Source organism: Thunnus thynnus, chromosome 9 (genome assembly GCF_963924715.1).
Source record: "Thunnus thynnus chromosome 9, fThuThy2.1, whole genome shotgun sequence".
NCBI classification, from domain to species: Eukaryota; Metazoa; Chordata; class Actinopteri; order Scombriformes; family Scombridae; genus Thunnus; species Thunnus thynnus.
In genome coordinates this window covers 20,644,301-20,668,467 of record NC_089525.1, presented here as the reverse complement: position 1 = coordinate 20,668,467, position 24,167 = coordinate 20,644,301, and the positions used below count along the sequence as shown (strand labels likewise).

The 24,167-nt window shown below is 39.7% G+C and overlaps 1 protein-coding gene across 3 annotated transcripts in view; it reads right to left on the bottom strand.

Moving 5' to 3' along the window:
• The window catches only part of fgf13a (fibroblast growth factor 13a), a 117,401-nt gene that overhangs the window by 57,885 nt on the left and 35,349 nt on the right, over nt 1-24,167 (bottom strand). For all 3 annotated transcript variants that reach the window (XM_067599616.1, XM_067599614.1, XM_067599615.1), the window contains exon 3: nt 400-567. In XM_067599616.1, the coding sequence (XP_067455717.1) occupies nt 400-567 (168 nt within the window). The remainder of the gene's footprint in view (nt 1-399; nt 568-24,167) is intronic.

The window sequence follows — 24,167 nt, the reverse complement described above, 5'->3', positions numbered from 1 at the left end:
TTAGTCCAACATAAGGGGTGTGCAGGCAGACGCACATACACACTCACACACATACAAACACACTAAGCTAGACAGGAGCAGAGAGGCACAGGAAAAGATGCCCTCCTACAGGTTTTCTACAAGCAAACATGTCCTAAGCATTCAGACAGTTTTATACTATGCTCAAACACACTCACATATGCGCGCATTCGTGTACAAACACACGCATGCTAGAGAGGGGCAGAAGCGCACCAGATGCTCTCTAAAAAATGGGACAGAAATGAAAGAGAACTTAGAGGGGTGGAGAACTACTGTATCAGTTCACACAGAATACGAGAGAGAAGGGAAAACAAGACGGGAGTGGGCAGGGGTAGGCGAGGAGCATCAACAAATCAAAACAAGGAGGGGGTGCGAACAAACCTTCGGGCTCTGCGCTCTCTTTGTGGACGACTTGCTTCAGCGGGCAGCAGAAGATTTCGTGACACTTAGCACGAAAGGGGGACCCTTTACTCCTTATATCCGCAGAGTGGATGGAGTCCTGCCGTAACATAATGTACTCCTGGGTACCTGGGGCAGCGTCATCCTGGACTGCGGTGGTGCCATAACAGAATGAACTGGGGTTAGAAGGCTCACCACACACAAAAAGAAAAGAAAACAACAAAAACACAAGGCAGAATCACAGGCAAATAAAAAGACATAAAACATTAGCAACAGTTATAGCTTTTTATAATAGTACTATAGCTCGTAGTGAGAGAGAGAGAGAGAGAAAGGGAAGAGAGAGGAGACAGGGACAGAAGAGAATTAGAGAGAAAGAGACAGGCTGAGATCAGGAACACCAAGGTCACACAACAACTAAAATTAAACACCAAATAAACAACAGTGGGGACTCTTTAAAATATTTCCTTGGTCGCTGAAAAGGAAAAGTGAGGACATAACACAAAGAAAAGGTAAAAGAAACATGAACGGCTAAATGTTCAATATTAGTGTTATGGCAGGCTTTTGGCAGGCAGGAGCTTCTGCATTTAAATGAGGTGATTGTAGGGCTGGTAGAGGTTCAAAGGTTGTGAGATTGCAAGGCAAGCGTGCAGTCTGCTACTGTATATACCAAGTCAGCATCACTGAAACTGGGGTCAGGTGGTTGGTGATTATGGCCCCCTTGTTCATTGCATATCCACCCCATTTGTGAGCAGGCAAGCAGATGCAAAGGCATGCACAAGCCCCCGGGTCATACTGCCTATGGTGCAGCAGAGGGTGGCCGGGTTGTTTTCATGGAGTCATGCTTACTGTAAGTTAAGTTAAGAAGAACTTCTACAGTGTAGCACTCTGTCTATGTGTCTACAGGAATTCTGTACTGGGATCCTGTGTAAAGCCCTGTGTTTCTGTACTGGACCTATTGCATCTGTGCTCTTATGGACACAGTTCCTGCTTGTCTTCGATCATTGACCCATTTTCTCTGTGCTGATGGATTAGCTACAAGCGAATCATCCCAAATAAATGGTATCTCCTTTTCCTAATGGATTTGAGTACCATGCCTCTCTCTGACACATTTACTACTTAATGAAAATGACTACAGAGGAAGCTATTAATCAGTTTCCACTATCGAACCACCATAATGCTTAATCCCCCCCCTCAATTTATGACATGTGTGACTGACATGATCATTTTCAATTTTCATTTTAACTAAACTCACTCGAAAAAAAATGGCATTATGAATTACGTTAAAAATGTACACATGTAACTCATGACCCATTTTCCCGTCACACACACAGTTGTTCTTGATGAATTCTTTGACCTAATATCCATTCTTTTCATGCAGTGAGAGTATCACAGTCTTGTATCACATGTAACCCTCCACCAGCTAGAATTTGAAAACATGAATGATTACAGTGTTGCCTCAGTTTCTATTTCAAGTAAAGATACACTAGACTACTAAATATAAACTAAAACATTACATAGACTCCCACACACTGACTTCCATGTGTTTCCACACAGAATGCACCAAGTGTCTTTTTCACACAAATAAGACTAAGAGGCAAATGTTTCTCTCTCTTTGTGTCTCAAACACAAACAAAAACCAAAATGTTGTTTGAATGAATCTTGAAACTATTTGACCATACTACTCTATTGACTACTGAGTAATAGTCACATCTGAGTGGGTGCAAAGTTACCACCAGCATACTACAATAAATTTCTGTTCTGTATTCATAAACCTGACACACTCACCCTTGTTGGAGCCAACTCAGAAAAAGCAGCCAAAGCCAAACATTTACTACTGATAATTGGCTCTTGGTTCACTTCCATTCATTGAACCATTTTACAGTCAAGATGGTGGTGCAAATAACAAATACAGGAATTTATTCATCTCATATAGTGCCTTACTTTAGTGGATCATAACATATCAGGTATGGAATTAATCTGCAGCTCCAGTCACAATGAGACCAAACTTTTCTATGGATGTCCGTTTTTGAGCCACAGCAAAGGCCAAAATGTGGCCTGCAACAGACTGGGTAAAAGTTGTTTTTAGCCTAGCCGATTGCTGGAAATGCCTTTTGCTATGTCATAATGTATATCATAAAACGACAAGGACTGCTGAAAAGACAAAAGTCTAAGCTTTATGATAGGCTCATAAGGAATGATTCGTTGTCCCTAGCGGAAAAAAGACTTCCAAACTGAAGCAGTTATTGATCATTTGTGGCCCCCTGGTGGGTCAAGAGGAGTGAGGAGTCAGTAGTCAATGGCTGTATAAAACAGAGCAGTCAATGGTGTTATAAAATAGGTTTTTCAAAAATTGTGAATCACTGCAACCACGAAAGGTCCTTGAGCATATAGCCATAAATGTGGACAAAAAATATTAGATTGATGGGTCCCGTAGTATGCGAGATTAGCTGCGGACAGATACACACACAGACACACACGACCAAACGCATGATCCCCTCCAGGCTTATGCCTGGCAGAGATAATAAGTGTATTTCAATTCAGTGAACTGTTCTTGCCAAATCGGTCTTAATGGGAGTATAGTGGCTAAATGGAGAGCATGTATAAGGCAAATTAATAAATAATATCAGAAATAATTGATTAAGGAGAGAGAATGACCCCCAGTTGTACAGGACAATCACAGAAAACTGAACTTCAGGGTTCCAAGTATTTTATTTCAGCATACAGTATGTATACCCAACATTTCCCCTGACTAACCAAAACAGGGGCATGCCTTGCAGACATATAAATAAAGAATTGGAGAATTTAACTTTAACTTAGAACAGAATTAGCCTAATTAATTATTGATTAAACTTAATTTAAAATAAAACTGAAAACATAATAGCTTTTCTCCAGAACCTTCCAACAATTTTTTTTTTCTTTTCTATCTTCACTGCTTTAATATATAAGTTATATTCACTGAACTGTGAGACACCATGTTCAGCAGATAAAACTGATTTAGCCTTGAAAGGGAGACCTACAGTGACTTTCTGCACTCTGTATGTCTTCCAAAAAAGAGAGTGATCCAAACCTGAATCCTCATACGCCCACAAAACCAGGTCCGCTGTCCAGTAGTCCAGCCATTGCTTGATACAAGCCTCCCTTGTATGTTTACCCCATAAAACACAGACACATAAACACACACACACACACACACACACACACACTAAAAGGCAGCAGATAATCAGTGTTCCACACCCAGTGCAATTAATCACCACATGCCTTTTCTCCTACGAGACTTATCAGTATCTCTGTGCCTCCATCAGGCTCTTGAATAACCTCCTACACTAACACCTCTGCACCAGCAGAAGGTCCTGGAAACCCCACAGATATCTATCGCAACCCTTAGCCAAGAGAACCACAGCACTACTGAAACTTTAATGGTGTTTTGGATTGACAGAGAGAAAGTCTAAGATTCCTTCCAGGAATGTGACCCCATTCTCTGGTCCTGAGACACAGAGGTGCTGCTACTGTACTTGATCCAATAGACATTCAGCTACACTAAAATAATCTGCCCTTTTCTAGTACATTTAGATTGCACACAAAGCAATAAATAAGATAAAATAGCATTATTTTGTAGAAAAATAGCTAAATTCCCTATAATACAGAGTGTACCTTTTAAGCCTGTGATATCCTGACAATTTCTGCCCGATGAGTTTTTCTCTCCCGAAACGAAGAATGAAGGGTTTGTTTCATCACAAGAAAGGCATTGAGGTGCACTGAGACACATCTACAGGTTAGTTGGCAAAGGGTTAAACCAGAGACAGTTCTGTATCTGTTTCACGTGAGTTCTGCCACGGCCCCGCCCCTTTTGGAGACTAGCGGCTTGTGTGTTGGTGCTGAACCGTCTCTGGTTTCACTGCAGTGCTGCTGACGTCGTTTTTCAACCGGATAAACAGAATAATATCACACAATAACCGATAACATCATGTGACACACAACCCGATATGCTTTCATCCGTCCACACAATGTTCACAACACTTTCAAACAAGGTGGGGAGATGAGGGGCGAGAGGCGACCGCACCCACTTAGGAGGCAGGAGGTGTATACCATTTCATACCATTGGCACAGCTTGTAATGCGTCCTCTATTTTTATAGAGCATCTTTGGTCAAACTTCGAACTGCTTACTGGCACAAACATTAACACACTCTGCAGCTGTTTTGTCTCTGTCATCCTCGCTATCCTGCCCGCTCGTGTTTAAATATTCCAAACTGAACTCATAACTGAGGTAGAAGATTTTTGTGTGTGAAACAGACTGAGAGAATAGACTCTCAGGTACTCCAACAAATGTCTAATTCCAGCCGGCGTTTATTAATGAGCCTGCTAACTGCCGGCTCATCAGAGGTAATAAAAATGAGCGACGGTGGGGCTAAGAGGACGAACAGGGGAGGGGGCGGCCACCATCTTTTACAGCCTGTCTCCTTCATCCTTGCCCCAGCCTTGATGAAGAGTGCATATTGGGATTGAAGGATGTGTGATGGATGACACAATAGGGCTTGGGACCTCACTCTCTATCAGACCAGCCACTAAGAGTGAGCTGTCACCCAGGTTCATGATAGTCCGTGATCTACAGGCACCAGTGTTGCCACACTGAACCTTCAGCAAACTGCAATAGATGTCCTTGCCCCTCTGACAGGAATAAATCTCATAGTAAGGAGAAGTGGGTACAAATCGGAGAGGGGGGACGAGATGTATCTTGCTTCGGTTAGTTGCTCATCTATTTAAACCCCTTATGAATGACTTGGCATCTTACGGTTTTATGGCAACTGTATGTTAGATGTGCTATCTGTGAGGACAGTATTTACCGTACGGGGCATAAAGCATTAACCATGTTGTGCTTATGTTCAGGTCCGGGTGCTTGTGTCAATAGAACATGAGAACAGGCTTTATTTGACAAAGCATCATCAGTAACACCCAGGCTCACAAATGTCACCATGTTCAAATAGGGTTCAAGGACGTGTCTTATCAACTGAAGCACTGGCAGGTCCAGAGGAATGAGCTACACCTCCATATATGCAATCTGCACAGTTTACTCAAGCCATGGCCTATATCCATCAAGAAGGTGGAATACATTCATCATGACTTGACAAATAGCGTACTCACTAAATTAGAATCAGAATTAAGCACAGGAATGGGTCTGTAGCCTGAGGTTTGTGTTTCTAAAATAGCCTGTCCTCAATGTGGTTTTACAGGGAGCAGAATCTAGCACATTGTCTTCTGGGATGCCTATGGTTCAGTGTGGCTCCATCTCAAGAAAAGAATAGTTTTATTTTGGTTGTAAGTCACCTTGCAGGCAGCAGAGAATGAGAGTGAGTGGAGTTGAACTTGAGGTTTTCTTTGAAACGCAGGATGAGCTTGCATTTTTATTCATGCTCTTTCATCCCTCTCAGCTCGTTGCGTGTCACTTTCTCGATCTCTTTCTTTGTCTCATTTTCCCTCTTTTTCTTTGTCACTCTGTCTTTTTGCTATAAACAGAGGCTCTAAAGCTTGACATGATAGGTCGGGACAAATATCATAGCCTTTTGCTATCAACACATGAATCGCTGGATAGAGTGATGACGATTCAAATAAATATGAAACTGCAAAGTCAATATCGTCAAACTCAATTTTAGGTCTCACTGTATCCATGACTACACCTTAGTCAAGGCTTTAGTATACCTACATTATTATCTTTCATAATGACTGTATTACACTCTATAACATAGAGCAATGATACAGCAGCAAAATTGTAAAATAACGTGTATGTTTCTATAGGTAATGTATTAAGACTTGAGTCTAATTCCATTAGTATACAGAGGGTATGATATATAACATAGTACAGGAAACAATTTCCATTAATGCTGGCAATTACTCAGAAGCAACACAATATGGCCATAAGCAATTCATTTACTGTACACCAATACGCCGTATGTAAAGGAGCTATGAATCTGCCTCAGAAGGCAGCCGGCCTTCTTATTCTAGTTGTTCATCTAGAAAAAAGCTATATGGAGGGGTCTCATCTTAATCTGACCCTCCATCCAATGTACATCATGACGCTTTAAACTGCATCACAAACAATTGGTGCGGGGCACTAAGACATCATTGCAAAGGCATAACTAAACATTACATAAGTCTATAGTCCAATTTTATATTTGTTTTTCAGAGCCTGGGATATATTCAGGTGTGAAGCGCTGACCTTTGACGCAACAGCAGGTTGTATAATGAGGGGAAGTTATGGGCATGGAGCAGAGTCGCCTCTACTTTGACAGACTGTCACTTACAGTATGAGCCCCATCATCAGAGACTTGCTTTGTTGGTTTGGTGTTTTTGAGTAAGTGTGTCTGCCTGCAGAAAAGGGGACTGAGCAGGTGGGTGAGAGCAAGAGTAATACTACCGCCTGCCAATATCAGCAGAGATGGATGTGATGAAACTGTTGGTGAAGGCCCAATGATAGACACATATAGAGCTCAGATGAAAAAGTATTGATTCAGCATCAACGAGTGGCCTTGCAGAGAGCCTGTTTTGCCTCAGTATGACAGCTTCCTTAGCCTGAGGGTCTGTGCACACACTCATGTGACTCCCACTTGATGAGTCAGTATGCCATATATGATATATGTCGTATGCCATCTGTTTTTGAGCATGTTTGTTTGTGACAGTAGTGGTGTGGGTTAGAAATGCGGTAGGGGTGTAACGGTATGTGTATTCAACCCGAACTGTCACAGTGCGGATGTTATGGTTCGGTGCACGCAGTCGTATGAAGAATACGCTCTGTGACTCATACAATTACTGTCAAAATAGTTTAATGCAGCAATACAAATCCTTGGTTTGGAGCACAGAATTCCAATTATGTGGTTTGGAGCCTTCCACTCATGTAAACCCCGAGAACCTCTAATGCGCATCTTGAAGGGCGTCTTGTGTGTGACTATGACCACAGCAGCAGTCTGGCACACTGATTGGCTGGACAGCCTATAATTCATATGAACATGTCCGATAAACACATTGTAAAAGGCTGCCTGGAACGTGATGAATAATAAAACGATTTTTATTTACACACGCCATGCATTCACACTCATAAAGTTCACAGTATACTTCACATTCATCTCGCAAAGGTAATTATTTAGCCATTAAATCAAAAAGTGCTTGCAACTGCTGCCTTTTTTGAAGATGAACTCTAGCATGTGCGTGCTGTAGACTGTCTGAGGACTGCACTGCCCTCACAGTTGAGTTTCGCCAACATCACGTTATTAACTAATTTAGAAAATCGATTTTCTACATTTGTGAAACGAAACTTGCCTTAACGGATAGATGTTTTTCCTAATTTTATATAATTTTATCTCAATTTAGTGGCCCTACTCTATTTCAATTTTCCCATACTCATAGATCTCTGCACCTTGTCAGGCAGAATCAGGGGCCTTAATGATTGTAATGGGAGTCATTACAGTTATTTAAATTGCCATGTTCAATTTATATTTATTTAATTATTTAAGTTTTTTTTCCCCCAGATATTTTTTATTTCAACACTGTTTTTGTTGAGTTTAGAAGAAATGATTTTAAAGGGAACAGGGGAAATTAGACTTTAATTTCTTATAGTTATAATGCCTTATTTAATTTAATGTTCTGTTTAATTGGTTGGGTATTCATGTGCAATTTGTTCAATAAAACCAAGTTCGAAATAATTGATTAATTTCTTTATTCAGTGGGCATAGACTACTCACTGTTTGGGGTCTATGTTAGCAGTGTACGTATCAAGGCAGAAAGACATAGGAACTGTATTTCCTGAGTTTCCACTGGTTGTTCTCGTGAGGAGGTAAGAGGAGATGAATTTTGCTGCAATCGTTTCACATTTGGGGATTTCTCTCAGTAAATAGGGGAGTTTCTGCATCTGTTTTTAATTCAAATTCAAGATATATTTTGGCTATATTTGGGAAATGTTTGTCCCTTAAATGAGGAACTCACCATGTTGGTGCTGTTACCCGTTATCCTCCTGATGGCAGACTGTGCTCCATCACGGAGCTGAACTGATACAATGTGCACTGTAGTACGATACTAACAATCTCTCTGTAAAGGCAGATTGTGGAGACATTTTAATCATGTATGAGGGGGAATGGGCCAAGTTCTGCTCTGCATATATTGTTTGGTGTCTTTCTCTGGACAAGCGGGATGTTCTTACAGTAACGGACACCTTAGTTTATTTGATACGTATTTTAAACAACAGAGTATTACAGTAATATTCTGTTGTTTCCTCCTTGATAGTTTTATTATTGTAAACAAAGACAAATGTTTGAATTCACATTTGCATTTATTTAGAAGCTACTATAAACTGATTTACAACATAGTTTTTTATCTCATTGCTGCCTTCTTGTTTTTGTCTTGTTGTTATGTTCAGCTCCCACATCTGTTGATTCCTTTTATATGTTTTTTTATGTGGTTTTTTTCTATGTTTTTTTTTTTTACCCTATAATGGCTGGTAGAATTAGTTTTCATGCAGATGCAAATATATTTAAAAGTTTTACCCCTTACCTGTTCACATCCCTGACTATTATTAAAATATGCTCCATTATCTCTGTAGTGAAACAATACCGCATCTCCCATCCCCCTCCCCTCTCTGTGACAGTCGGCTTTTCACTCCACCTTTGAGTGAGCCATTCAGCACAACGATAAACACATTTGATTTCTGATGTGGTCAGACAGCACGTCATAAGAACCAGTTCTGAGAGAGAAAAATGCAGTTAAAGTAAAAGTAAATGTGGTGATTTTGTCCCTCTGACTGATATATTATTATATATGACATCATTGCATAGCAGCATGTTACTGTTGTAGCGGCTGGAGGTGGAGATAGCTTCAACTACTTTATATACAGTTAGATAAATCAGCATAAAACAGCTGTCAGCGGGTGTCCTGACTCCTTGCAGAAACAGAAAGCTTGTTTTCCTCTTCCACTGCAGCAACTAAACTGTGTCAGTAATAGTTTTAGCCAGTGAGCCATTGTTGAATGTTTAATTTTTTTCAAAATAAAAGACCAAAATGTTATTTTCTATTTTTCTTTTTTTTCTGCTGTAAATCGTACCGAACTGTGACCCCAAAATCAAGGTTATTTTCCGAACCGTGAATTTTGTGTACCATTACACCCCTAAAACGTGGAATATCACAATGATCCAAAAATAGAGGCTCACTCTGATAAGAAACACCAAAGGCAAACATGTCTGCATAAAATCTCCTGGCCTCTAGTTGAATGTACGTTTCCAGAATGGTTAGAGGGCCACTCTTATGGTCTGTTCACACCAAACGCAAAGCGAATTTTCGCCTTGCGTTACTTGCACGAGTTTGACCGCAGGATTATTTGTATTGATGCACCCCAAACAGCCAAAATACATTACTGCACATTAGCTGTAAGCTAGTTAGTAACGGAAGGCAACAGCCATGTCTGTGGGAGTGTGTCTGTGTGTTTGTATTCAGTTCAGCCTCTGACTGAACTCAGAACTCACCAGGAACTCTGGCTCTTTCTGTTATTTCCCTCCAGTCTCTCTTCTTTTTCCTCTCTCCTCTCTGTACATTCATGAAATACAGTCATAAACTGTCACGATACATGCCAATCTTTCGCTCAAGTTGAAACCTTGTGAATTTGGGCCTATTCGCATCTTTGCATTGACTTTGTGTGACTCTGAACACACCATTTCACTACTCTTTGTGAAACTGTAAATGGAATGGAAACACGCAGTCAATGGTCAGTTAACATTGTCAAAATGGTGTGAAAATGAGTCCTCTTTCAAGAACAGAACAAGTGATGTGATATACATTAATTTCCACCCTTTAAAAAAAAAGCAGTAAAGACTGAAGCAGTGTTTACAGTACTTGCAACACCACAGCCTGGGTTGCATATATCTATCAAAGAGTTATTTTTACCTGTGTGGCCCTAACATCTACAACATTTTACTTTGAAATTTAAACCTATCTCCATCTGAATACTTCACTTTTGTGTTTTTCGCTCTCTGATTCACTCAAATGCATTTGCAATCACACACCTCCATTGCAAGTGAACACACGTTTATAAAAACTATCCTTGTATCACCTTTCTACGCTGAAAACAGTTTTTTGCATCCAATACTTTTATAACGGAGGTTTAAATCCCTGGAATGTATCAGTTGGCTTGAAAATATGCCAAGTTGAGAAAAATCAATATGAAGAGACTATTTGGGTCCAAACTCACTCACTCTGTCTCTCTCTCTGTCTGTCTGTCTGTCTGCCACACACACACACACACACACACACACACACACACACACACACACACACACACACACACAAACATTTAAACTCTTTTTCTGCCTTTTTTTAGTTTTACTTTAATATGCTGCTCTGGATCTTATCGGTAGAGTGACAGCAGATAAAACACACATGAAAAAAACAGAGATGCAAAGGAAAAAAATGGACATAAAGACAACAAAAAACACAACTAATTCCAGTCATATTATATCACCAAACTCTCTCTTCTTTCAAAAGTGCACAGAAATTGTATAATACTACTATCAGTACTGCTGTATGACCTGCTGACAAAAGACCTGCAAGTGAGCATGTGCACACACAGTTACACAAATGACCCAATAAAATATTATCACGCACACAACCCCCATCCCTAGCATACAGTTGATTCGAACGTTTCATGGATATCATGTCAACAGACAGGGATCAAACACACACTCCTGCTAAGGCGGATTAATGCTAAGGATCTCTTTTACGGCAATTAACAACTGACAAGAGCAAATAGGATTGTTAAGCATATACTACTGCCTGCTGATCATTAGCCCCTTGAGATCGAGGAGACTGAAGAAGTGTAGGAGGGGGGTTCAAGTGTAATAGGATCAACAAAGCCTGAGCAGTGAGTGACACCAAGTAGCTTATGATGTGTATCGTATGTCAAATCCGCTCCAAAGTCACACATGATTCATATATGTTCTATTCACATTGAATCTGTGCCTGCTGTCAGACACAATGAGGTACAAGGATGAAAGGCTGTGTTATCGTTAGCCCGCTATTGAAAGTATGTTTTATGAGGTGCGGTTCATCTCCAGTCAGAGATTTTAATAGGGAACATCTGTCTTCTTTTATGCATAATGCGATTAGCACAGTGCTGACTACCTCCTCCACAAATTTATCATGAACCAGTGAACTAAATACACCTGGGCTCAGTTCACTGTGGGTTAAGTTGATTAAGTGTGTGCAGTTAATAGTGCAAAATAATATGACTCACCCTAATGTAGACACATGATTCATATAAAAAATATACAAAACATACTGTATAGTGTGCTTCAGTATCAACTGCTAATACACTAAAATACATTGCTAATATCTAATACTGTTTATTATAATAAAACAAGTATTGGAAGTTGATTGCAGCCTTAAAAAAACCTAAAACAACAAAGTGGATTTATAAATCATCAATCAGTTACATATTTAACTGAAAGGTAAATGATTTACTGTCATACAAGTCTGAAAAGTACAGTATGTTTTAGATCATTTCAAAACATTTAATGTAAATCTTGCTTGAAATTTGTTTGGAAACTTTGTCTTGGCCTATGAATTCTTTAGAAATACCCAATAATAACGGAAGAAGCTTCATGCATTCATATAATTACTTTAAATACACTTCAACAATTCAGAATGTGAAATCAAAACATTTGAGATCTTCTTTTTTATTGAGCTAAGCCTCTATTATTTGTAACAATGTTAGAAAATTGCCAAAAGCCTAAAAGAAAGAGACATTTGCTTTCAAACTACGTACTATATTTTGTTAAAGGTGAAATTACACAACCTAGCAGCTAAGTGACTCGACTTGGCTCCAAGCAGCACATAACTGTACAGGCTAATATTAGATTATCTTCCAGCCAAGGGATAAAAAGTAAAATATGTGAATTACTTTGGGTTATAGTATTACGTTTACTACCCAGATTAAATATCTCTCCCTTGAATCAAACTGGCTCCTGTCACTATGAAAGCACACTTGACCACACGGCATTAAAATAATCAGCCTCACAGTACGTGGCTTTAGTCAGCTAAAGATGAGCAAAAGGAGCGCAAAATAATTTACAGTTTCCATAAAAAAACTGCATTGCAGTCATGTAGAAACTTAGCAAAAGTCATAAATGTGTCCTTCATTGGCCCTGTAGTAGGAGTGGCCACAGACGCTCAACATACACACACACACACACACACACACACACACACACACACACACACACACACACACACACACACACACATAAAAGCAAACAGAAAATGTTCTCTGCCAACAAAACGATGTAGTCTAGTGAGTTGCGTAACGGGAGGCAATCTCTGTGTGAGACCTGCAGCTCAGAGACGGAGAGTCTGAGCTGCTGAGCATTAACTCTCTGTCGCATATCAGCTATAAATCTGCTGTGGAATCCAATCAAGGAACAGACCTGTCAAGAAATTACAAGCTGTCACTAACATTTGAGATTAAGTACTGTAAAATCAATTATTTAACCCAATCGATGCTATGTTAGATGTGTACTTTGTTCTTTTCTGGGTAAAATAGTGTTATATAATGGGAACAGTATACAGTACATTATTTCTTGTAGTTATTTTGCAGGGGCAGCAGTGACCGTCCCCAACCTTCTGTTCTGCCACAACCCCTCGGTGCACTTACTGATGTCTCAGTGCATGGCTGACTAAGTGCAAAGGCCCATTCCACATCCATCCATCGCTTTAAGTTAATGCGGGGTCATCGGGTCTTGGCTCAGTCCTCTGTAACACTGAAAATGTCAGACACTGAAAATGTTCTCTGTTTAAAATGTTGTCTTTTGACATCTTCTTTATGTGCCATAAATATCAATATGGTTTCCATCTATGCCATGACTTTACCAGGCAATATTAATCAAGGTGAGGAACAACACAGATACAAAATAACACGCCGATTCAAAACATTCAGTGTAATGGTTTTAGGTTTTGAGCAGTAATGTAATCACTTGCGAGCACCGTATGATCATAGCAACACTAAGCCTTTGCAAGTTTTGACAAGCTTCTTTATTAATTACTTTACCAAAAAAAACTCCTTGATCCAAGCCTCTCTGCCAAGAACTCAGTCTTTGGCAGAGCAGATATGGAGGGCAGCGTCTTCCTCTGCCCTCTGCCAACCGGATCAGATCCCAGATACGCATCGAAACCACACACACTTGCAGTTTCTTAATGCACATTTACAGCCCTGCCTGTTCTTTAGAGGAGGAAAGGTAGCAGAGGGAGAGGGGGTGGTAGAGAAGAGACATGGGAGGAGTGAAGGCATGTGTACCGTTTGAAAGAACAGGAGTAAGAGATGGAGCAGAGAAAAGGAGGGTGACCTTAAAACGCCATGTGAGTCTCAGCACTGCAGAGATTTTACTGAATGTCTACTGTAATCTTTAACGTTGCAGAGTTTGAAAATCTGTCCTTAATGATCAAAAGGACCAATATTTTACAGAGCAACAGTAGGAAGAAGGGACAAGAGAGACCTTAAATCTTAGATTTTAAGTTAAAGTGGACAATAAAAGCATTTGTTCGGACAACTAAAAAGTACTTTTATAAACACTGATGTTGTTGATTTTATGTTTGGTTAATTTTAAAATAGAGCATTGAGCTTTAAAGTCATCATATTTGAGGTTCCTATACATTCTCAATATTACTAAATAAAATATAATTCATCTACATTTCTACAAACATTGCCATTTTGTTGTTTTTAAGCCTTACGGAAACTTTTAACTTGGAACATACAGTATACCGGAACTTATTAGATTTGTTGTGTTTGTGTGAATCAGTTTCTGTTTGTGTTGGCTTGTATGAAGATGTGCTCCAAAATTTTGTAGAATTTTATGGCTTATTAACTCCAAGATTGTATTTTATTTTTGTTTCTAGCTGCAGATAAATTCCAATGAGCAATAAATCCCCTGGATGAACCGCTAATAACCACCAATAAACCTCTTGACCAACTCTGTAGCATTTAACACTGACTTCATGAAGCTTGGCGAGTAGAAAAATACAGAATTAAAATGTTAAAATAACAATGAAGCCGAACTGGTTTCCAGTTGCTTCTAGTGTTCGTTCAGCCCTTTGATTTTTTATTGTCTTGTCTTGTTATTGCATCACTAAGAGATACATTAATGAAATAAATAAATTGATAAGAAATGTTATAAGATAGATAAACATTGTTCCATATGACCTGCAACTTTTATATGTGACTTTTAAATGATGATTTGTGAATTTTTGTGAATCTTCATAATGTTGGTGATTTTCTCTATGCAAACATAGATTAGACACATCTTTCATGTGTCTCAGTATAGAACGAAGGTTATAATCAGGTTAAATACTAAAGGGAGACAATGTGAAGAAAGAGAACTGGCCCAAATAAAAATGAGAGCAAGAGGATTAAACAATAGCTCCTTGCATTATAGCATAAGTGAATAAAATATAAAATACGCTATCAGAGAAAGAGATTATGCTGGTTTTATGGCTAACCCTTCTGCTATATTAACAAGTGACGAACACACTGACAATTGACCCAACTAGCTCGGCCTTGATGCAAGATTCAAAGGATTCAAATCCAGGCATTGAGAGAGACGAGATTTAGGAACAGCTAACGCCAATGCTATCTGAATCATCAAATATATGGGATTAGTGTTTGATGGCTCAGTTTCCTGATGATGCATTTTAAGAGGGACAAAATCCACATACGTACACATATGACTTAGTTGTTTTGCTTGTGTCAAGAAACATTCAGGCTTTTTTTTACGCTTAGTGATGGGACACACAGCAAGAGCGAGGGAAAAAAAAGCAGAGGACCAAGTTTTGTCTTTCTGTCTCTGCTCTGAGAGCTGAACTGGAACAAATAATGTTATTCCAGAACAATAGTCATTGTCTGAGAACAGTGGTCTTTCTGAACTTCAGTGACAGGAGAATTCACCAATCAGACAGACTCTTCTTCTTCCATCCTCGATATGTGCCAACTGCATGTGTGGTAACTTTGTGATTTAATGATTTTCACTCATGTTTAACCCCTCCACTCAAAAATGTGGTTTTCCTCTTGTTCCTTCACTCGGATGTTTGAGCTTCACTGTGCAGAATGATGTGTGTTTCCTGTTTTCACATTCACCTGCTGAAAGTGGGAAGTTTCTCTGTGCTCACTGAAAATCTGAGTTAAGGGGTGGGCCTATAAGTATGATTTGTGACATCACACCTAGTTTGGAGCCAGTTGTGGTCCAATAATAACTTAAACAAGTATAACGTGGAAACTTGAAGCCACCAGTGAACATACACTGAGAATGAACTTTTCAGTGTAGGAAGAGAAATCGATCTTTTGTCCAGCAGTTAACCTTTTGAATTGAACAATATTTGTATATTTATCGATTCTGAATTTTTTAATGAGAGAAAAGGAATTTTAAAGTTTTTAATGAGGTGATTGTACTTTTTTGAGGAAAAAACATATTACCACATATTATTATACCAAGCCAAGTATTTTTTATATTTCTTACAACATTTGTGGAGGGACTCTTTAAAGTTCACTACTGTGAAATTATTTTATAAATGAAGATGCTAATTCTTGATACATCTAATTACAAAAGTACACTTTTGGACATTTTCAAGCAAAGACAAAAAAAACAACCCAGAATTGCAGTTAATTTGACCCAGACAGCTTTGTAAATAGATGCATGATGCACTCTGGGAAGTTTGAAATTGAGATTATGTAGTGTTTTTGTTTTGCAAATTTACAGATTGGTCCTTTTCCAAGTCCTGTGGTCTGACACCGGATGGATCTTGTTCACATGCAGCTGTTCCTCAGTCTGAACATTTCCTGACTCATCAGCCAAGTCATCCCAGCTGTTAACCTATCATGTACTCAACATACTGTCCCAAACACACACACACACACACCCATATGCATAGGGATAATGAAGGGTGGTGCCAGTGGCGGTAATCAGTGATATTACTGCCAGAAAAGTCGTCATCATATTATGCAGTCGAAGTGGGAGTGTGTCAGGAAAGAAAGAGATGCTTACTGTATCAGCCACCATGCCACTGCCAAACAGCTACACAGAAAAATCTAACTCCCTTTTCTACAATGCAGTCCACTGAGGCAGGATGACCACTATTATTCTTTGTGTGTGTGTGTCTTTATGCATGTATGTTTATGCAGAGCTAAGAACAAATCCAGGTCCACTATGTTCCTCTGTTTGACTGTTCTGTGTTGAAACGTCACGTGGTTTCTACCAAACTCATAACTTTTGTATGACTTTTGTATGCATGAATCTTTTAGTGCCCAATGCAAGATGTCCATAAAAAAGGTGACTGTCTCATTTTGTCATCCTGTCCAAATACTACACAACCACTGAAGGCAGAATGTCAGTACCATGAAAACAACAACCTGTTCTGTGTGCTCTGTCACTTTGAAGAAATCAAACCAGAGCTGAAGCGACTCACGTCACAGCACGACAGCACTGCTTACAATATCCGCCCTGCTGTTTGCGGTGAGGTCATAGTCTCTGGTCATCTTGCTTTTCATGTTTCTCAAAAACAGACTCACACAAGTGCATGTGAGTCTGTGTGTGTGTGTGTGTGTGTGCGCGCACGTGTGTGTGTGTGTGTGCAGTGTCTCTAAAATGCTTGTATAACAAATATCACAGTGCACATGGCAGCGTGTGTAGGCGGGCTTGTCTGGGGAGTCAACTGCCCAAGAGAGACAGTGCATGTAGCCTACATGCATGTGTGTGAGAATGTATACGCACATATACTGTACACTGTGTGCAAAACAACGATTCAGATTTTACAATGTCATAACCTGTAGCGTGAAATCAACATAACTAAACAATCAACCGTGACATGTTTAATGGATTACATGTAACAGAAATTAATGCCATTTATGAGTAAAAGAGATTTATTAAGGAAAAGAGTAACCATTAGACCACCACGTTACTGAATGCACACTGTAGTAACATCTTTACGTTGTGCTGTTGGATGTTTACATGTATACATAAAAAAGCAGATACCAAATCTTGTTTTAAGAACTGACAGTTGAATACAAGGAGGTTATTCTATTATGAATTGATCGATTTAAGGTTTGAAACATCATAGCCATACTTAATTTGATGATGTCATTTTTTTCCAATACATCAATGGAAACATTGATTGCCCAGGGCAATTTGTCATCTCACTTGTTACTAGTATGGCCACTGAACCAAACGTGTATGTTGTACTCAAACACTCACCAGGAAGGATGTGCACAACTTATTTATAGACCATTTCTTATCTGATACTGATATTTTATTTTGCTTTTAATCTGTTGATGTCTTGATGCATTTATATAGTACAATGTACAGTATACTGTTCATAACAATTAGCACAATTACAGTTTGCACATCTTATTGATGCCAGCACGGCCCTATATTTATTTTGACTGCAATGATTAGCTGATTAATCGATTAGTCAATCTTCAGAAAATTACTCAGCAACTATTTTGATAATCAAATAATCATTTTTTCACCATTTGTTAACATTTAATAGTCGAAATGATTCATTGACTGATTGATAATGATCAATGCCAATGTGGAAAACAATCGATAATGAAAAGAATTGTTAGTTGCAGCCCTACAGTATATACTGTATATCTTTATCCATAACTTTGAATACCAGCATTATTTTATACTTTTTTATACTGCACACCTTCACACATCTCATTTCTCTTTCATTCTCTTTCTGTCTTTCTTGAGATTTATCCTGCAAATATCTGGTTACAAAGTGTCTGTAACTGCTTACTAACCCTAAATCACCGGCCTGCGCTGTTGGCTTAGTGATTAGGATGCATACTATATAATTCCAGGCGGAGAAAGAAATAAGCTCACTAAATTAAGCACTTAACGTCAAAGGACGGTGAATTTCTTGTAGGGTATTTTTTATTGTGTTTGTTTGCACAAGCATGAACATGTTTGTGAGCAGACATGAATTGAATGAACAAGTATTCTTGTCTGTTAGTGTAAAGTTTGTGAGTAATATTCTCTGGGTAATGTGTGTGTTTTTGTGTGTTTAACCTACCTTTCCTCCATCAGCCCCTGTGAAACTCACTACTAATTCACTACAGCAAACGCGGTCCATACACCACCAACCCCGGGGAACAGATCTCACTTCTTTGCTTATTTCTGGCTTCAGCTACAGTAATAGCTCAAGATGTTAATTGATTAGCTGTCCCATTAGAATTAAAGTGTAAGAACAGGCAAATAAATTAACAGTCCTCTTATAGGGTACACAGAAAAGGGTGCCCGACAAATTCTGTATCCTCCCGTGTGTATTTTTGGGGATAAACCAAAAAATCGTGTCACTAACTTTAAAAGCAAACAAATGTTAGGACTGAAGGACAGTGTGATAAATAAAGTATGGCGACAAAGAGCTGCAATTCTGAATTGAGTGCAGTTGTGGTTCTGACTCTGTACCAGGTTGCTAGTGTGTGTTTTCCTTGTATGTGTGTGTGTGGAAGGGGTATGGCAGGCATTAGTTGATGCTAGCAGCATTTTATGACTATACAGAACCCTTTACACAGTTGAGGAGTACAGCAGAGGGAGAGGAGGGGGGAGGAGGGGGGAGGATTTAGCTCTACACCAAGACATGAATTATGCAGTCGGGCCATCCAGACATGTAGCTGTGTATCTTTTATAAATGCCTTACAGAAGCAAAGCAAGTTTAGCTAACATTTCCTCCCGCCACTCAGCGCTACACATTGAGAAGAGAGAGAGAGTGAGAGAGAGATAGAGAGAGAAGAAAAGGGGAGGGAGGGTATGTCAGCAGAAGCTTCTGGCACCACCCATGATATAAACTGACATCCAAGAGCGATGCAGCAAAAAGAGTTCATTCCATCCCTCTTACGCGGGCACTGCACTTGAAGGATTTAAAAATGATACATGGAGTACGGTTCTCCCTCCCTCTCGCTTTGATCCTGAGTGAGGGTTTTACAAGAATCGCACTCTGTCATAAGCATAAATAGGGCAAGGGGCACCATCTGCATGAATTTGGGATGGATGAGGGGGTCATCATGTTAAGCCCTGCAGATGGCGACCAATCAAAAACACAAGTGCTGTAAGTGGCCACTCATTTTTTCAAGCGTTATACCCTGAGATTTTAAGGACAATTCACATAGAAGAGCTCCACAGCTCTACAGTATAAGCCCAGGTGTCTTTATCCTGGCGTGTGAGAAGTGTACGTGAAACAGCAGCCTGTTCTCAGTCCCAGAGCGTCAAATAGTGCAGCTTTCTCATGTCCCTCGGCATCACTTTTTAACGTGCTGGGTATCCCTTATGGTGCAGATACACAGACTCCAGCGAGGACGCATCTGGACGCACTGGACCACTAAACACTCCAGCTGTTGGTGACATACTGCGAGCGGGGCGGTGCTTGGTTTTGCCTCGCCTGTTTTCAACATTGCAACCGGGTCACAAACTTTCTCAAATTACAGCTAAACGGTACACTAAAATATGTTTCTGAAAACATTTGAGACGAGAACCAGGCAATGCATATTTGATCAGCGCTGCTTAGTTTGACAGTTTGATCTGAGTTTCATGAGCCAGGTGCGTTGCGCTGGATAAAGTTGAGGTCAGGTCATGTTTATGCAAATTCAGATACGGGAATTGGTCTGTCAAGTTGCCGTACCGTATCCATCATGCACCGCGCAGCCAGATCTCCTGCTCCCCGCAGAAAATGAATAGGATCCATTGACATGACATCCATCAACGGATCCTGTGTGTCTCCACTATTAGCATCATTTTTCAACATGCAGGGTAGTCCTTACATAGAACTCCTTCAACGTCTGAAATAGATACCATGAGACCGATGATGTCTATGTTAGGTAACAAATGACCTTATTTGGAGGTGTTTGCTTCCCACTTCAAATCACGTTTCTAGTGATCGTTTTAACCCAAACCATGACCTTTCCCTAAATTTGTAATGGTTGTGAAATACATCTAACAATGACGTGGATGGGTTTACATTGGAGTAAGTGAAAACCCAGTGTGTCTCATATAGACACTAAAGGATGCCTTGTGCGTCAGTATCAGACACCAAAGGTGTGATAAAGCAGCACTATTTGACGCCCTGGGAATGAGAAGGGGTTCGAAACAGTGAGGGAAAAGAAAATAGAGAGACTCTGTGTGTGTGTGTGTGTGTGTGTGTGTGTGTGTGTGTGTGTGTGTGTCCAACGATGAGTCGAGCTCCAGGCTAGGTTTACTATCTGGTGTTTACAGAAAGCCTGATCAGAGGGATTACAATTACACAGGAACTGCTTAAGACAGCTGCTTTACTCAGCGTTATCAAACCACCCACGCTCACCAGACGCTGACACTCGACAACACACACGCACACACACACACACACACAACAAGTGGCAAATGAAAATCTACACCCTTCCCGGTATTTACAGGCACTTGGACTAACAACAGGTGACTACCCAGAGTGCTGGTAGTTTTACTGAAAATATTTCTCCAGGATTTATTGGCATCAAGACATTCCTAACAACAGGCAAGTCCAGCGGTGTCTGCAAATAGCATTTTTTTTATATTCTGCATGGAGTATCAAAAGAACAGTTCATACTGCCACATTACAGTTTCCTATAACTATTTGAAATTTTTAGGCTTTAATAGGTAGTCTTTATGACAAAGCCCCATCAAAGGATATCTAAATAGGCTAAAACACACCATGAAAAAATGTGTTTCAATAAAAGAATTTATCACACTTTGGTTTTCAGAAAATATATAGGGTGTTTGCTTCTTTAACTGGCTTAAAGCTACAATATGCAAGTTCTGGAAATCAAGCTATCACTAGCATGAAACTCATAGCAAACCACTCCACTCCTGATGTATTGATTTCTCCCCAGGGCCTGAAAGTAACGGAGCTCTTAGATTGCAGGCATCGGGGTCGCTAGACTCTGAGTAAGCCATAGCAACATCTTCTAGCAGCTGAATAGTCGTAGGCCAGAAGTGCTTTCAAGTGCGTGGGATTTTATAGTTTTTTCTCTGAAAACAGCTGCTTGCTGTGGCTGAAAACAAAACTACAAGAGTGGTGAAAACAGTTAAGTTTCAGCCGGACAGATAAACAATGAGCTGAAACTCCGTATTAAGCTCCGTAAAGTCCTTGACGCAGAGTCGGGTGATAATTCTCTGTTGGTTCAACACTACGAGCCACGATTCTTACATTACACACTATCAAGTGATACATTGTTAATATAAAAAATAATGATTACAGCTTCTTTAGGTTAGCTTGAATGGTCTTCTTCTAAAATTTAGTTCTTATTCTGATTGCCATAGTACACCAACTCAATCTAAAACTAGCAAAGCATGTATCTGCTGCATGTAAAACAAGAAAAAGATTTTCAGTTTTAAACGGCTTAGCTTAGCTCAACAACTATTAAGTCTGTAGCCTAGTCAATAGGTTATCACTTTAATCTGTTCTAGCATGAGGAAAACTGACTTAAATCCTAGCCCGAACCACTAGAAAAGACCCGGTGAAATAATGAGACATCGCAAAATAAAACAAAATGATGGGGGTTTCAGGTTGTCCCGGCAACTAAACACAACAAAAACTTAATCCTTAACACCTGGGATAAGACAAGAGCTGCCAAATTTTATTGATATCATGTGAGAGTGAACAACAGCCAAAAGAAGGGACGGCGCGAGGTGAAGGAAAGGACCAGTTGCTGATGATCTCCGTGTGAAAATGGGAGTGTAACTGAAAACCGCTTGTTACCCTGCCACGCTATTCCAGAACAGTCGAGAGGAGAGGCAAACGGAGCAGCTGCAGAACCAGATCAAAATGTGAAGTCTCAGGTTTAGCTCAGTTTTTTGATCCATCCATCCATTTATTTACTCATTGATTGAATCATTCATTTCGGCTATTCATTCATCCATCAGCAGATACCTAGCCAGTGCGTGCATCCTTCTCCACCTGCACAGAGAGATTATTGTGTTCTTTCCTCATTAGTGGTCCCACAGCTGTTGGGGCGCATGTGTTTTTGTTTGTGTGTATTTGAACAGCCAGCAATGATGAGTAGCAGCCACGGCCACAAAACACTAAACTGCTCCACAATGTTGCAGATAATTACCATGACAACATCCACGGGTTGAAAGACAGAATGGTTGGAGTAGAAACACACAATGCGATGTTACAGAAATCTGTCAAATGAAGCGGTTGTTCCCCATGGGATGCGGGTTGTTAGTGTGGTCGATACCTGTTTAATGAGGAACAATTGTAACAATTAAGCATTAATTGCTACAGCACAGTCATCTGCCTTGATGCCTATATTGCTGAGTAGATTGTGAGTGGTCTTCACCTACTGATTAGTGTCAGAGTTGATTCTCTTCAACATGCAGTCAACCATCATTCAAAACAAGCAACTGTGAATTAGTATGCATGTCAGGATCCATATGCTGTCAGTGGAAGAAAACAGCGTGTGTGTGTGTTCTTGCCTGTACTGCTAACTTGAATTTTGCAAAACAAATCATAGATGGCCCTTCAGTAAACACTCCTGAAATAAAATACTTGTTTGTCTGCTGCTCCTCTGCAGTAGAGATCCTTGTCAACTACACTATGTTAGGCGATGTTAAATATTTGATGGGCATATACATGTATGTGCAGCTAAGTGCTATTTGCAGCAAGGAAGGCCGGCCATGACTCAATCACTGCAAAGTGCATTTTTACTGTATGCTGTTTGTAATAAATTTAAAGTAATGACAACAGACATTTTGTTAATGTCTCACTTAGCATACAGAGGCTTAAAAATACTTAAAAGTTTCTGCTGCTCTCTTATGTTTTAATTTACAGTAAGATTTACTGCCCGATGTAAAAGCATTGCACTTTACTGTAAAATGATGGCAATTGTTTTATGTCTCTGCGCAGCCATTTTGTGAAGGTAATGAGCTTGCTAGTCGGTTTCATAGGTCAGTTTGCACTAACAGCGCTGCCCTTTTGTTTTAACACAAAACCTAGCAGCACACTAGAAACAAATGTCACACTGCTGCACCAGACCGCTGAAAATGGCAATGAGAGAGAGAGAGATTCTTGATACAGCATCCATTTCCTCATGTTATTATGGTTGTATTGCTACAGGGGCAGATGTCCTATTCAGCTGAGATGAAGAGATACTAAGAATAAACCCAATATCCTTAGTGCTTCATAATATTACAGCATGCAAACACATGCAGGGTGTAGCATCTGAAAAATAAAGTGTTGCACGGCTCATGTCGCATGTGATGACCAATAGCAGCAGTTCTTGTTTTGAATCACAGCCAGAATTTAACCTCATCCATGACACATGAACATTATCACTTCCAGGTCCATTGTTCTCAAAGGCTATGAATTTATTGAATATATTTTATTATACTGTATGACCATAGGAAGGTTTATCTTAACCTCAGAATACAAAATTATTACATTAGATGTATGCTGAAAAAGGAAAAGTGCCAATTGAAACAAATTTATTTGAAATTTTGTTAATCAATGACCTAAGAAACAACATTTGGATCCTTGATGCTCAAATATTAGTTGGATTTATAAGTTGTCACAGAACTAAAGTCCCCCCAGTTTTCATGACATTTCAATTGATGTTTGGTTCTACAACTACAGTAAATGATAGAAATTTAAAAAAAAGAGAGAAAAGGCCAAGTGTCCCACTTTCACATCGCAGGTGTCTGCCGGCAATCTGGAGTCAGGGATCCATTAA